This window comes from Excalfactoria chinensis, chromosome 9 (assembly GCF_039878825.1).
Source record: "Excalfactoria chinensis isolate bCotChi1 chromosome 9, bCotChi1.hap2, whole genome shotgun sequence".
NCBI classification, from domain to species: domain Eukaryota; kingdom Metazoa; phylum Chordata; class Aves; order Galliformes; family Phasianidae; genus Excalfactoria; species Excalfactoria chinensis.
The window spans coordinates 13,800,921-13,817,245 of NC_092833.1; the positions used below are offsets into that span (position 1 = coordinate 13,800,921).

Sequence of the window (16,325 nt, forward strand, 5' to 3'; positions counted from 1 at the left end):
ACCAGTTCCCATCTTTCCAAGCACACATCCACCCTCCTCTCTGACCTGGCCTATAAAAAAAATGCCCAGATGAATTGGGAGAATGTGGTCTCTGGTAGCTGTTGTGTCAGTGTGTTGGTAGATTTTCATTGCACTGGGGAATAGACAGACCTAGGAGATTCAGGGCAAGTCTGTGCTGGTGTCATTCTCTTCAATCTGCTCTGGCAGGCTTCTATAGGAGAGGTGACAGGAGCTGGTGGATGGGACTGGTATTGCTCCAGACTGGCCATTGGTAGAGTTAAGCAGGAAAAAGATCTGTAGGATTCTGGGGACAGAAAGTCTCTCCAACAGCCTCTCATCACCATCCTCCCCATGTCCTCTGCTGAAGGACATCAGATGTCTCCTTCTGACCCTGCCCTAGGTACAGGGGCTGTCTATACATGTTGCTGTACCACAGAAAAACAGCTCAATCTGCATGCGTCTGGTGCCCACCTCTGAGCTGGGCTGCTCAGGGCTGGCATGGCTGTCTTTGGAGAAGGAGATGTAGGATTCTGCTGGGCAAGCGGCAATTGACAGCAGCTCTGTCAGGCACTGAGGGCACACACAGATCAACAAGGGGCAAAAAGAAGTAGAGCAATAACTTACTAACTCAATTTCTTCCACTTGGGACAGGGCTAGGGTTCCGCCTGTGGAGAGGTGGTATATCACTGTAAAGGTGGAGTCTGTATCATAAATCGTATATACAAACGGTGCCGTGTGAAGGCTGTTCAAGCAGCTCTATTTCTGGCATTTTAAAACTTCAGAGTGCTTGCTTTTGCAACCTGAATAATGTTCTTTTAAGTGTATGGTTTGGGGTTTTTTTTAGTATGTAATTATAATCTTGTTCTACATAATTTAACAGCATCAGGGCAGGAGATTTTTATCCGAGGCTGGAAGTAATTGTCGCCCAAGCTTATTGCTCAGCTGAGATGACACGAAGAAAGGTCTAAGTGCCACTGTCAGCCACACAACAGAGCACAGAACGAGCCCTCCCCTGGGTGTGCACGCACAGAGGGATGATTCTGGGTCTGGAGCAGTGATTAAATCTTTGCCATGCTCTGGATCCTTTGGGTGGTGGTAGTGAATCCATAGCAAGCTGCTGGGGGGACAGCCAGCTCCCAAGCTGGAGGGCTGGTGATACCAAGGCTTCCTTGGCCAGGCATCTGGGTTTTGATTAGTGCTGACTCCAGCTACACAGTGCTCTGATGGGAAGCAGATGGCTCCTGGGCTTTGCTTCTCCTGCTGTTCTATGCGTGTTGACCAGAATGGCCACGTCATCACACAGAGAGAGGCCAGAAGGGGTGGGAGGGGACTCAGAAAGAATACAAGGGAGCAACACATTTCCCAGATCATTAATCTGCTATTTGCGGCCAGGATGATATTGGCTTGAGATGAAGGACTGCCAGAGATGGCAGCAGAAATCTGGGACTGCAGATGTTCTCCCTCTTTCAGGTGACTGCTCAGCAGCACAGAGCTAATGGTGGAGAACAGGGATATCAGAAGCAGTGTGTGCCTACTGAATTCCTGCTAGCTGACCATACTATTGTGCACAGGTGTCAAGTAAGGCACTGATGGTTTAACTCTGGTTGAATTTCCTTAACTTCAGGAGGAACTGTGATGGAATAAAGGCCTCCCAGTTTTGACAAAAGAGTATCTGAATTCCTTTTAATGGCAGTTCTAATTTTGATACTCCTTAGCATGGGGAAAGCCTTTTGGATAGCACTGCCTGTGTCCCTAATAGGATGTGTTAACTCCAAGAGTGAAAAATGAAGTGTGATAGTGTGAGCAGGAAATCAGGCTTTGAGTGAGGTCAGTCAAATTGCTCACTTGCAGCCAAGTCTGTCACAGCCCCAAACATGGCTCCTTCTCGCTGGTTGTATCCTGTGCTGTGGGGCCTGGCAGCTCTTCCATTCTGCATCTGGTTTAGCAGTGCTTGTGTTCCCTCCTTGCCCAGCACCCAGCTCTGCAGTTTGTTGTGGTTCTTCCTGTGATCCTCTATGGCTGTGCCAGTGTTTGGCCCCCGGGTAGCAAAACACCTCGGTTTTAGCAACCTGAAAGCAAGCCTGGCAGCATTTCCAGTTAAAGTGGACTTCTCCAGGTTGTTGGGGACATTGGCACTGGGAGCGGCCACCAACCTCACCACTGCTACCACTGCTGTGATGGTGGCTAAATGCTGCTTTTCTCCTTCCCCTCCTGGTGCTGTGGTGCTGTAGGCTCTGATGCTTTGCTTTACTCATGGCTGTAACCAGTGATGTTTCTGGGGTTTGATAGGGGGGGCTGCTGGTGGTGCGTCCCTGTGACCGATCCCTTGCTCCTCTGATGGTTGAGGAGAATGGAGGAGAAGAAACATGTCACCATTCAGCCTCTAAAAATAAATTCTTCAGAACGCTCACTGAACCGAGCAATTGCCGATAGCTTTGTTTCACATCAGAGGAACTGTTATATTTATTTTTCAAGTGCCCCTAGTAGGAAAGCTGCTCCTCTCCTGGATTTCAGCAGGCAGCGGTGGGTCAAACTGAGAAATGGAAACATCATGTTTTCAAAACATTTCAAACTAAATAGTTTATACTTTCCCCAGATAACCCAAACCACTCAGCGGAGTCTGTATGCAGTTGTGAAATGTTTGGGTACACCACAAACAGCGATTTCCTTATGGACTCTGAATGCTGGGAAGTGACAAGCTCAGGGCGCTCAGTGAAGCAGGAAAGTGTTCTTTTCCCTGGGTCTATGATAAATGATGAGCAGTGCAGCAGCTAATGGAGAGCTGATGGTATCGTGCTCAGGTTCTGAGGCCACAAGGTTGCATTGCTACAGAGATCCACTTGAAAAGCTGCAGCTCTATTAGTAAGGGCGTTATTGGATGAGAAGGGGAATTAGCTGTCCAGTTCTTAAGGTGTTGTCACACTGAAATTGCTGTTTCCCCTAGAGATTTCACTGCATTGTTGTAGGGCTGCAGTTTCTGTAACACAGGTGCTGCAGCCTACCTGGCCAGGCCAACAGCAGATGCAGCTTTGAGCCACCTTCACCAAGCTGTGCTGTGCCTTGTGCCATGCGAGCAGCCTCTGCTGGGCACCACTTTTGGGATGCATGCTTCAATATGACCAAATGCTGCTGTGCTGCCTAAGAATCCCCTACTGCACTCAAGAGGTTTGTGTTTGGCTAGCAGTGGTTGCTCTGTGATGTGGCTGTGATGAAGGAGCAGTGAGTCCCCAAGGTGGGGACAGTGGCCATGTCCCCAGCCTTGCCTTGGGACTTTGTGCCAGGTCTGCGATTGTGGCACTGTGTCTTCTCAAGGTGTGCAGCTCTCTCATTTCCTGAGCCCTCTTTCTACCTTTCTGTATTTACCTCCGACTTGTACTGATTGTACTCTGGGTACATTTTGTGAGATAAAAGGTGTCTGCTCAAACAGAAGAGCCAAACCCAACTGTGCTCTCTGTTGTCCTAGCTGGTGACATTTAGTAGGTCTGCAGCAAGGTGCCAAGTTTCAGATAATTGCAGCAGGGTTGGTCACACTTCTTGTTCTCAGCTGTTCTGGAGTAGAAATAAGACCTGAAGTAAATCTTCCAATTAAGAAAATACCTATTAAAAGGCTGTGTGAATGTGGAACCTGTAATATTACGTATGCCCTAAATCACATGAGTGGGTCCCAATGTGTCCAAGCACTGCACTGACATTTTCCTGTGGCACTTTTCCATTGGGAGTTTTGCAGCACTGGTTGCTCCCTCCTGCCCCCAGCTGGATATGGGGTGAGATGGTTGTACCAGGAAGCATCGCTGTTAAGTGGGCATGGTGGTGATGGTGTGGTGGCTGTTCTAGGTGATTTTAGTGACCTTTTCCAACCTCAGGAGTGTGGTGGATTTGCATGAATAGTCAAGTTCACTCCTAGAGCTGTGTGTGGATAGGGGATGTTTCTGTTTCATTTGTGCTGCCTACCAGAATATTAGTTTTGCAGGGACTCAAAATGTTATTGAAGTGGAGGTAGAGAAGAAGAGCAGCACATCCCCACCAAAGCACTCCTCTTTGGGGCAGCAGGAGCTGTCAGTGTTGTGTTTGCAGTGCTGTCACTTCAGTGGGAGGTTAACTGTGCCAGGCAGGTAATTCACTTTAAAATTACTGTTTTACCTCGCTCCATCCAATTACTCAAGTTATTTTGCTATCGCATGGATCTCTCTGTTAATGTCAACAAAATGATCACGTTAAGCAGCAGCATCAAGGTGCATCACCCACAGAGAGCGCTGACAGCAAGAGGAGCGTGCAGTGTTTCAGGAGCTCCATTAGCACCAAATGACACTATATATGGGCAGCCTGGTTGTCATGCACGGTCCTGGGGTGATGTTGGATTTGTGAGCTGAGATTGGCAGCACAGCCCTCCCTTTGGCATGGATGGCAGCAGTGGGGCGGATGGAGGGGACACATGAGCACCAGCACAGGGCAAGACCCTCTGCTTGAAGGGAAAGCAGTGTTGTAAAGAAAGAAAACTGGGAGCCATGTGGCTGTACTGGTCCTAAATATGTCCCAAAAGGGACAGCTTTGGCTGAGGACAGAGCAGAACTTTTTGCTCAGCAAAGGCTTTGCCACACCGGTCCAACTAATGGTGGGAGTGCCCAGAACCATATGAGTCACACAAATTGATCCAGAAAATATTCTACACAGAAACTTTTGTGAATTCCCTGCTGCGTCAGCACTCCTGATTTCTTAGCAGCAGGAGCTATAAAGAAAAGTCTAATTAAACAAGCCAGATCAGAATGCAGAAGATATTGAAATCTGGAAGATTTAATTCAATATTTTTATTACATACCTTTGGAACCCTGATTATCCCCACACCCTTCAGGTATTTATTTAACTAAGGAAAATTATACTGCTGATTACAAGATTGCAGCTCCATTTTCACCGCTTAGAACTTTTTTTTTAACAGCTCCTGTTACACTTGCATGACTTTAAAGTTTCAAAACATCTTGAAATTTTTAATGCTGTGTTGCAGAAAGGTACTTAGATAGAGATGAAGGAGGCAGAAGATTTGCTTTGCAGTCTTTTTGATGGGAAAAATGTTAGTTTCTTGGTTTGGATAAGCCTGTAAATGATTCTTTTGAGTCATTGGGCAGTGAATTCACAGCCTGCTGTTGTCCTTCAGACTACGTGCAAACTGAAAAACTATGAGAGATACCTTTAAACAGCATAAAAAGCAGCGTTTTCTATGTGGGGAGTAAGAATAAATTATGCAGAAATCATGGCTACAGGGTGTGTGAAATCAGACCTGCAATATCCTTCTGGTAAATAAATGACAAATAGAACAACATATTAGAAAAAAAAACAAAACCAAGAGTTTTTCCAATAAATCCTTGCACCTGGGCATTTTAAATCAGAATTCACTTCAGCCAGAACTACACACTGAGTTGAGGTCAGGAGAGATTTCCAGAAGTATTAGGATTATTATCCAACAGTTCAGTTAATAAGAGCTGTAGAATTGGATTAGATTTTTGTCATTTCGGATGTTACAGCAATAGGGACCTTTGCCTGACACAACATCATGAATATTGGATGGGATCCTGCAGTGCCTCTCCTCCACGTTATGATATTATCCAAGGCTGAAGGTTATGAATACATGAGTTATGTTGTTCACTTCTCAGCTGGTAAAAACAAAAAAGCCACCACCCCATAATCAAGTTCCGATACACAACTAGATATAATATAGCTTTTCTTTATATATATATATATATCTGTATATATATCAAGTAAAAAATCTAAAATAGTTGGAAGTAAAAAATGAAAAAATAGCTGATTGTGTTACTTTTTCTTTACAGTGATATGGTAGCAAATACATGGCAAATGAGTAATAAACCTTTACATAAGGTGTTCTGGTCCCGTCTCCATCTGCAGGGCTCAGACTGAAGTAGAAAATGGAACAAGGTGATTTTTGTTGGGTCTTTTTTTTGTGTGGGTTGTTGTTGTTGTTGTTTGTTTGTTTGTTTGTTTTTGGCTACAGCTTCTGCAGATGATGAAGATGCTGTTGGTAAGACAGAAGGAAAAGACAGCATTAAATAAATAGAACTCCAAAGTGTTTTGCAAAAGACTGTACGTACCACAGGGTAAAGTTTACTTCTGAACTGGGGGAGCTACCACATAGCGTCACCAAGTTTAACTTAGGCAGAAAATGCTCATGCTTATCCTGGCCTCACAGTAGTCCACGTGGTGCCACCTGCTCTTAGAAAAACCCCTGTTTTATTTCCCTGCTTTTAATCCCCTGCAGCCAATAATAAAAAGGCAAAACCAGAAATCCGTTGGCAGGGCTGAGCCAGAGGTGAGACCTCAGTGATGCACAAGTCATTCACTGCCCTTTGTCCAGGTGTGAATTTCCCCAGAATCCTTTACACTGAAAAAGTCCATTGACTGAGCTTGGCAAATGGTCACACTGAGCCCAATTCTGGCTGTAGAAAAGAAAGAAGTACAAGTCTCAGCGTCAAACAACATGATCAACACAAACAGTAATTTTTTCGGTTGTCTGCATAATAATAACATCATGTTTGCATATAGAACAGCTTTTGCATTATTGCTCTACTTATAAGAATATAGTAAGGAACTTATAACAGACTTGCACATTACAAACTTAAGGTTCTTTGGTGAAGAATGAGAGAACAGTATTTTAGCTGTAATTAACTCTTGGAGGAGTTTTCATTCTTATCTGTTGATCCTTTGGATTCTCTCACAGAGGAGAGAAAGGTATTGAGTCAGCTTTACCATCGCAACGATGGCAACGCCGCCGATCATCATGCACGTGGGCCAGAAGAGTGAGTGGAACAGCACGTTGGAGCTGTACAGTTTGGTCAATATCACATTCTTCTGAGTGCCCTCAGGGTCGTAGAAGCAGGAGAAGCGCTGATACTTTCTGAAGTTTTCCATCACAACATTCACCGCTGACATGGATTCCTCGTAATTCTTACCACACTTGGGTATGTATGAACACTGGGGAGAAATCAGAGGGAGAAAAATGCAGCTCCAAACCAGATACAATGTCTGTTTTCAGGTGGCAAGCAGGAAAATCTCAAGATGATTATGCTTTTCATAATAAGAGCGCAGTACTATTAAGCTAATAATAAATTTATCCCAGACAAAACTCAATATTTTGTACATCTACAGAATTTCCCATTGGAGAGCCTACAAGTGCTGTACAAATATTAATGCTTTAATCTGCACAGCGGCCTCATGAGATAGGTGAATACATTATTATTGCAAATTTACACATTCAAAAATGAAACTGATGAAGCACCTCTTCATCTTAAGTGGCATGCATACCCGTACAGAGAGATGGGTAATTGACTTGCTGTAAATACAAATCTGGCAGCTCAGATCTGGCTTGTATGGCATCAAAATGATATGAGTAGTCACAGGAGTTCACTCACAGAAGGAAAGGTCAGCAAGAAGCCTTAATACAAATCTTCCATTGGGGTAGTGCCTCAATTGAGGACAAATAGAAAACCAAGGAGACTTCACCTATTGCTGGGGCTCAGCCCTGGCTCTTGAGCTGTTGCTTAACTTGTTCTTGGGTCCTGCCATTTTCCCCTGCCTGCACTGCTGATCTTGCTTGTATGGGGTGATAGTTAAATTTAGGTAACTTAGTGATGGCAAGAGAGTTTTTCAGAGGAAAAGAGATGTCTTTATCATATTAATGTAACGCATGGGTTTTTATTACTATTGTTTTAAGTTATAAACTTTATAAATGTCCCTTTGTTCTTTTTCATGACTGCACTGTGACTTTTCATAGTGTACTGAGACAGATCTCTAGTCCTAATAACGATTCAAGGATTAACCTCATAACAGGATTTGATTGATTCATTGGCAAGTTTATTAGCCCAGAATGTGATTTGAAGCACGGCAGGAAGATTGTCTGGAGTTAGCCGAGTGCAGCATTAAGGGTAGAGCATGTCAGCCTGCCTTAATGAATATTTCATAGAGCCCTAGAAATTAAAGATGGAAAATATCAGGGCAGTAGTATCTCATCCATCTTCCTGCTGGTATAGAGCTGCTCCCCCCAGGATATTCTCTTGCACTCTGCCCAGCTTTGTCTTAAATGTCCAAAGCCGCAAGCCCTCTTCCAGCATCTGTGACTCTTTAATAGATCATAATCTAGTCAGTAGGGGAAAATTGTCAGTGAATCTGTACCTGATTTTCTTTTAGTGAGTCATGCTATCATGGCCCTAGCAGCAATATTGCCAGCTCTGATGCTTTGTTGACTTTTTTGTTGTTGTTGTTGTAAGTTTGGTGTGAGATATTTTTGTTCCTTGAAGTCACAGCTGCTACTGTCCTGAGAGAGGAGACTGAATGAGGACTTGGCTGCTGTTGCATAGTCCTCTCCTCTTGACAGAAAACAGCAGACATGTAAAAGCCCCAATGATGACAGATTCCTGGAATCGGAGGCTACAGAAATGTCCCCAGAGCGCAGTGGGGAGGTTCTGCAGATCTTGGCTTCCTGCAGGCTTGAGTATTCCACAAACACTTTTGAGGCAGACCTGATGCAGAAGCAGAACTTGAGCTGTTGCCTCCTACGCAGAGCCACCGGCCGTGTCGGGCTGGTTGGGCTGCCTGAGCCAACCAGGTTTGAAGTGATGAAGCCATGGAAGGCAGTCATGCAGGGGAGCTTGATATGCTTTGCATCACAGCCAGGCTCCTTGTGCCAAAATCATCTCTCCTCCTGCTTCAAGATAACTGGTGCCCTTCGCTCCATGTGCTAATGTCCTTGTTTCAGTTCTGCGCATTGTGTAGGTGATGGGCAGGCAGGGAGGCAGACGCTGATAATGGGATGCTTGCAGTGTTTTCTTTGGTTTGATTGTCATTTAGTTTTCTACAGTGCTTGGCAGGGAATTTTATATCTGCCATTCTTATGCTGTGTCTCTGAATGTAAACTACTAAAGCTACGCTGCTTTATTACAATTCTGCATTGCCAGACACCTGGAGGTCTGCAAATACAGAAGTAAACTTTGTCTGGACCTCTGTCTCAAGTAAGAATTCTGTGATAAAACATGGGAGAAGCGGCTGTTGTGTTGCTAGAGATCTGATCACAAAGAGCACACACTAGGTATCTATAAGGAGAACTTGCTAGGTTTCCAACCCTACTTTTCTAATTTAAAGGACTGGGCAGTTTGTACAGGCTATCTGCCTCTCAACATGTCCAACCCAAAGCCCTGCTCAGTGAGGAGTCACTTGGCCAGTCAAGCTGTGAGTATCTCCATTGAAGGAGACGGCACAACAACTCTGGGCAAGCATGTCAGTGGTTCTGATGATCAAACCTGCTTGCTTACCGCACTTATGAAGCATGGATATAAACCAGTGGTGACATGAAAGGAATTAAGATGATGTAGTATGGAATGGAACTGGGGCTTTTGGAACTGTTCTAAGCTGCTCAGCCCTTTCTTGGCATGACAGATGGCTCTGGGTGTAGGACACACTGCCCAGTGTACCTCCCCTGTCAACTCTTATAGTGTATGGCAACCAAGTAAGGAAAGTATAGCTGTGAAAGTATTTAAGCTGCCATGATTCTAGTATTGGCAAGGGGCTGGTCTTGCCTTGAGGCTAGAGATAAAGTACAGACAGCGAGCGCAATGACAAGCCATGAAAAACCGTGGATGCTTTTCTGGGATAGGCTTGAGCAGCTCAGCTGGCATCCATTTACTTCCCATTGAGACTGGCAGCAGCATGCCGTATGTCTCAATATAAATGGCACCTGTTCCTCACCACACCATGTGGGACAGCAGCTCCATTAGGTAGCAAGTCTCCTAGATTAATCATTATTTAAAATCAAAGTGCATTCTGCTCATTTTGCTGCTGGCAAGAGGGGAGAGATGGGCTGCAGGTGCTGCTTGGCATGCGTGGTGGTGCTCAGTGAGGCAGGGGGACCTCTTGGAGGTTGTATGTGCTGGTGTATAACATCTCTGTGCATCCTCATCTGTGCCAGGGCTCAGTGAACCAGGGCAGGCTTCTCTCTGGCTTATTTAGAAGGAGGAAAATGGGGAATGCAGACCTGCAAGGTAGGGGTGGGTAGAGGGGAAATAGTGAAAATGGTCCAGTGGCTGCTTAGGGTGAAGAGTTTGCTGGGACATGGATGCAGAAGGTGGGGGTGAGTTTGCTGGGAAGGTGTGATGAAGCAGAAGGAAGGTGCTGAGTACTGAGCATGGGTTGAGCAGGTGTGGGGTTTTTGCCATTTCCTCTGTCATTTGGGAAAATACTATCTAATCTGTAGCCATGTGTTGTGCTACAGCTGTGATGATCTTTGGGACTGAAATGGGACATCCTTCTAATCCCCCAAGATCTGCACTAGGGATTGTCTCAGTGCCTCTGCCACCTAATGCAGACCTTAGAAAAGGTTTGGGAGAAGGAGGTCCCTGCAGAAATGGACTGTGCTGGCCTGAAGCCTGGAGGCTTTGCTGATCCCAGCCAAGTATTTTACAGACACGGTGAGTGTCCGCTGAAAACTGTGTTTGAATTCAGGTCACATAGCCAGCAGCACGTGAGGAAAACCTGGGAATCCTCTTGAGAGCAGAGCTTAACCTGTAAAACAACCTTGGGTTGGAGGAGTATTAATTGTGCCCACATGAAATTAAGAGGTGGAGGTGTTTGGGAAGATTTCAAAACCTGTTTTCATCAAACAAAAATCAGTAGCAGAATGTGGAGATTTATGCTAAACCTCCTGATTTACTTGAATCCAGCAGAGTGCAGGCTGGTCTGATCTGTTTTAATCAAATCACTGGATTTTTACTTCTGTCCCAGCAGAGTCTCAGATCTACCCTAGCTTGTAGGTGCTGGGAAACAGGCTGTGGGTGCCTCTTTTCTGCACTGTTGGGGTGGAATGGGGACACTGCTGCATTTCACACCTCAACTCCAAAGGACTTCGTTTCTCAGCCACAGGAGCTAATTATCCAGCAGAATAACCAGCCCTGTGCAACCACTCGGTGCTTTGACTCATTTTAATATCGCTTCATCTTAATATACAGAAGTAATTTGGTCTCCTGAACTGCTGCCATAAATAGAAATACAATAGGTTACGCTGTCAGCTGCTTGAGCATGGGCTTTGCCTTTGCGGACTGCAGCATGCCTGTAGTTTGGGGTTCAGTGACCTTGGATAACTAAGAAGTTAAAGCCTCATGACTGAGCTGCATCATGTCTTGCAGTCTGTGGTCTTTGGTACCCAGTGCTGGGGATGTTTGGGAGGAGAGATGGGAGCCCCATACACAGCATCACAGAGGCAGCTCGCAGCCACCTGTGAGTAGGCACTGCTCGGAACAGTGCTGCCTGCGTGCCCACTGCCTGCATCACAGCCTCCAGGCAGGAGCTGTCTCTGTCCCACCTATACTGAGTCGTATGGGGTGTCATACTTGCTGAAACACAGACGAAGCACTGGGGGGGATGAGAGAAGGAGGCTCCAGCCACAGGACCGTGACACTGTGCAGTATGTGCTGTCTGCATGGGGTGGAAGAGGAGAATGTCCCCCTTCAGAGATGGAAGCTCTGCCTGGGTACTGCTCTCTGCTCTGCATTTACCAGGGAAGTAGGAGCTGCAAGTCTTCTATCACTTTTAAACAGGGACTGGCTATAACACAGTGAGCAGCCCTCCAGAAATCCATTTAGGAAGAAATTTCATTCCGTGCTCCTACCTCAGAATTAATTTTCATTGTTTCTTCGGTGTGGTAGAGCAGAAGCTTCTGGCCAGAAGAAGTGAGATTGACGTACACCTGCAGGCAGGGGTACTGAGAGATTTTCCAGCAGTCTGGGCCGCAGCTAAACGAGCAGTTGAAGGTTTCGGTGATGGATGCGTTGAGAAGCGAGCACTGAGCTTCTTCTGTCCAGACACTGAAGCAGAAAAAAGGAGATGTCAGAGCGTGGCTAGAATGGGTGAAAAGCACTGACCGTAGCTTGGAATTTACACTGGGGGTATATGTGGGGCATCTTGAAGGGCTTTGAGCCAGGACTGGACTTTCTCATGTTATTCTGCAGTGCCTAATGTTTGGGAAAATATCCCTATATGCTAATTTCTGTGTGTAGATGAGAAGGGAACTGGGACACAACCTGAAGAAGGTATATCTGAGATCAAAGGGAATCAGCAGAGAAGGGGATGGAGCAGCGTGCTCTGGGGAGAGCACATCTCAAGTGGGACGTTGTGATGGGATGTCATGAGCCGAGACTCAACCATTAACCTTGGCATCCAGCTCAGCTCAAGGAGAAAGACAGCCTCTCATTGCTGGGGTATGGGCATTCACAAGCAGAAACCTGCAGAAGCCCTTTTTTCTCACTTTTACCTTTGACTGCTGTTTTATTCACATGTGGGGGTAATAATGTAACACCTACCCACGGGAGACTTGTGAAGTGGGAATATTTGATACTTCCTAGTTGCTTCAGGCATTTTTTTCACATAGTTTGTCATATAAATCAGCTTTCCGCATGAGCAATTTTGACCTCAGCAGCCTCTGCAATTGATCCTGATGCTGCTGAAAGGTCTGTGAGGGCAGTTTGGAAATGCAAATACTTTGAAATGCTTAAAAGGCCTCGATCCCTGTCTCCAAAAATCTAAACTTTGCTTGGATTTAAGAAGGGACAAATACTTTTATTGCACAAATAAGATGCTGGATGGCATTCAGTTCATCCTCAAGTGTCATGGTTCTTTTTTCCTTATCATGGCAGAGTCAAGGGGGAATGGTTTTCAGTGGTTGGAGTGATATAATTGAGGATATTCATACCAGTTAATTTCAGACACTTGCAGTAGATAACTTAGTACAGACCCTGTGGTGGATAAGCCAATGTGTGCCAAGTTTTGGGCAGTGCTTCAGTTGGGGCATGTAGACTCCCTTTTTGATCCACAATTACACAATTTTCGTTCCCCTAACTTTGCTGATTGTGCTGGAAAAAGCATTGCTGACAGCCTTGTTACTGTCTGGGATGGATTTTAAATACGGCTGATGCTTGAAATCTGTTTTCAAATTCTGCATATGTATTACAGGCCAAAATTCCTGCTCTGTAGCAGAGAAGGAACCTAGAGAAGGCCTTGGAAAAAGTTAAGTACTATGCAATAAAGATGAAAGACGATACTTCACTTTCACAAATTGCTGTGTTCTGGGAGGATTTCACTTGTTAAACATGAAAGCAATAACCCACATGGAAAGCAACATGCTCCAAAGCAGCTGGATTTCTTTCCAAATTAATTCTCCATTTTTCATTGTTTCTCGAGAACGCTGAATACTTTTGCTCTCTCTAGAGTTTGCCTGGGCTTTGTAGCAAAGCGCTGGGGGGGCTGTTAGGGTTCAGCAGGCAGCAGAACAGCTGATGTGGATATTATGGTTGTGCTAAACTGCGGCAAGGCTAAAGCCTATGGATCAGATTTTGTCAAACAGGGATCTAAATTTTCCATCACTTACGCCTGCATTGCTCAGCTTGCTTTTGCTGTTGTTATGCCTAATTTGTTTTAGGGTAAGGAAATGCAGAATATGATCTGTGTTGACCAAAGGAGAAGTTATACAGCTTGAATAAAATCAGTCATAAGAACAAGGCATGGTAAGTGAGCTGGAGCAGTGTGTGTGAGGTCAGGGTAGCTGAACCAAAATTACCTTTGCATGTAGGACCGCAGCAGGGTGATTCCCAGGAGAAAGTACATCATGATAGAGCACACCATCATGGCCAGCCCGAGGAGTATGGCCCGGTCTTCTCCAGCTTTTAGGGCTGTGACTGTTTTCCTTTTGTCCAGTAGATCGTGATCCCTGATTTTTTGGTAAATATTTCTGAGGTTGAAAATAATACATTTTTATGTGAAGTTCATATTTAGTCAATGAACACTCCTTAGGGTGGGCAGTTCCACCTCCATACCCATCTTGTGGGAGAGAAAGGCTTAAGGGTCCTCAGGTGTCCTTATTCAATGGGTTCACTCTGACCTGGTGGAAATTAATTCATCTCCAAAACAAATGACAGCCATTTCTGAAAGGGTAAAAAACTCTTATTGCAAAGATAAAGATTAGACACTTGTGCCAGCTCAGTAAGTCCTTCTTTGGTGCAGCTTCATTGGCTCCCAATATTTATTCTATAGATGAATTTGATTTCTCAGTGCCAATTCAGGGTACTGTAACATGTTTTGGTACATAAGGTGTCTTCTCTTCAGTCGAATATGGTAAAAAGTCTGGTGTTACTGTATGCGGGATATAACTTGAAGAAAGTAGTCACTAACATTTTGTGAAGGGACAGCATTCTGTCCTGATTCCCTGCAGGTTTGTGGTCTGGGAAACATTCTGCCCTGAGTGGGGCTTAAGGCTCATGAAACACTTTAGGGATTTTGCAATTGATTTCTGTGGGTTTATTTGATTGGGAGCTTATTTGCTTTATTTAAAAAATATCTTTCTGGAAGCTCCGTTACTCATTACAATGAAAGCTCTGGCAGAAAATTATTCACTAAAGCTATTTGTTCTGGGATTAAAAAAAAGCAGATACAACAAACTGTTCCCCCTTCAGCAGAGTCCTTTCCATTTTCTACCCGTAAGTCCTCCTTTCATCTCTGAGCCTTTGATGATTCAATGGGTCATGAGGACACAATGGTGAAGAAGGAAATATTTGAGTACATTTCAAACACACTCAAACTTTGTGGGTTTAAAATGTACTTACAGACCTGAGGCTGGTCAAAATCTCCTGTGTTTTCTGTTACAGTTCTTTACAATCATCCAGGCAGCACCCGAAGCGTGAGAACCGCACACCTCTGAGCCCTGGCACCACCATAACATGGACATGGTAGCACACGCGGAAGGGATTCCTCTTCTACTGTCTGCAAAATGGCAGGTGAGCAACATCAACATCACTGCAAACCCTCCGCTCCTTTAAGATGAGCCACCAAATCTCACTCAACCTTGGAAAAAGGCACTGTGTGATGAAAGACCAGCCATATCGCTTATATCCACCAAAAGGGACAAAAGAACACAGTTGAGACAGATGGAAAACAGTACATGAGCACAGTAAAAACAAGAAAAGCCATGTTTAATCATAAACTCCTTAAAAGTGGAATTGAATTTGTGTTTAGGTGATTAGTCATAGTCAAGCAAAGCACAGGTGGTGTGGGGTGTTACAGCAAGAATTGTGCTTAGATGCTACTGCCGTCAGTCCCCCATAACTAAGACCTCTTGAGGTTTCTTCATCCTTCTGTAATTTACTCCTTTGGCTGTCCATGGTTTCTCTTCCAAACCATCCTTTAAAGCTTGTCAGTGTTTTTCTAGTTGGGAATGAAATGGTAATTCTGCCTGTCAAAATTTTTCCCTGGTGCTGGGGAGAAAAATATATTGTCAAGTGGTGGATGCCATTGCCTTCAAATAAGTGACGTAGAGTAATAATCTGATGCTACTTTTTTATGATTATTTGTCAATCTGTGTTTAACTCTGAGAGCTGCTATTATGATTTGCATTGCTCTCAAATGGAAGCAGGCAGGAAGGCAGAAATTGTCATGCAGTTCCAGAACATTACCCCATCACACAGCATAACTTATGTCAGCGCGTAGACATAAAACACAAAGCCATCGCTCACCAGTGTCACCAGAGCAGCTAGGACATAAAAGGGATACAAATGGACAATTTAAAAACAAATAGCTAATTGAGAACGGTTGCAAACGCTTCCTATGTGGCCTTGAGCTAAGAGTGTGTTAGAAAAAGATGGACTAAAGGGTCGGTAGAATATTTTGCTGCAGCAGGGAAGCCTGAGCATTGCCTTAGCAGCTATGTTACCCTGCCTGTGTGTTTGCTGCTCTGCAGAATGGGTTTTGAGCATGTGTGAACTTTTGGTACATATGAACTTTTGGCACAGCCCAGGGACTGGGTGAGCTGGAGGGGTGCTGTGTTCGGCCGGCTGCTGCTGCCCCCCAAGGCTGTTACCACATGGATCACTGCTCATCTCACAGCCTCCATCTAATAACTGTGGCAACTCCCCAGATATGATAGTGGCGTGGAATTGGGTGTATTTTGTTTTTAAAAATGTCACAGCTGTCAAATCACAAGGTCTCTCCACTTTCTGTAAAGACATTTAATAGAAAGCAAACCTCCAAGGACAAAAGGTATTTGATCTCATCATCATTTTCAAGCTGAAGTGTTCCCTTTGCCAAATTGCTCACAGGGTATGGGCTGGCTGCTCTCCCCTGGTTCAACTGCTAGAGAGGAAACCTTGGCAACCATGCCTGAGGGGAACAGAGCGGGGTGGTCCCCCTGTGGATTTGGCAGCAGAGTCGGGATCCCACTGGTCAGCAGCTCCTTATGAGGCCATCAGACAAGGGGAGAAGAGGGTGTAAGATTACATTAGTCAGCCTGA

The 16,325-nt window shown here is 44.9% G+C and overlaps 1 protein-coding gene across 6 annotated transcripts in view; it reads right to left on the minus strand.

Moving 5' to 3' along the window:
• Nucleotides 1–5,919: 5,919 nt before the first annotated feature.
• Nucleotides 5,920–16,325, minus strand: part of LOC140256334 (calcium-activated potassium channel subunit beta-2) — a 106,825-nt gene continuing 96,419 nt past the window's right edge. For 4 of the 6 annotated variants that reach the window (XM_072344783.1, XM_072344785.1, XM_072344786.1 and 1 more), the window contains exons 3-5: nt 13,604–13,774; nt 11,660–11,855; nt 5,920–6,978 (exon numbers count right to left, since the gene is read on the minus strand). In XM_072344783.1, the coding sequence (XP_072200884.1) occupies nt 6,694–6,978; nt 11,660–11,855; nt 13,604–13,774 (652 nt within the window). In that variant the 3' untranslated portion in view covers nt 5,920–6,693. The remainder of the gene's footprint in view (nt 6,979–11,659; nt 11,856–13,603; nt 13,775–16,325) is intronic. The other 2 variants (XM_072344787.1, XM_072344784.1) reach the window with 1 other exon arrangement.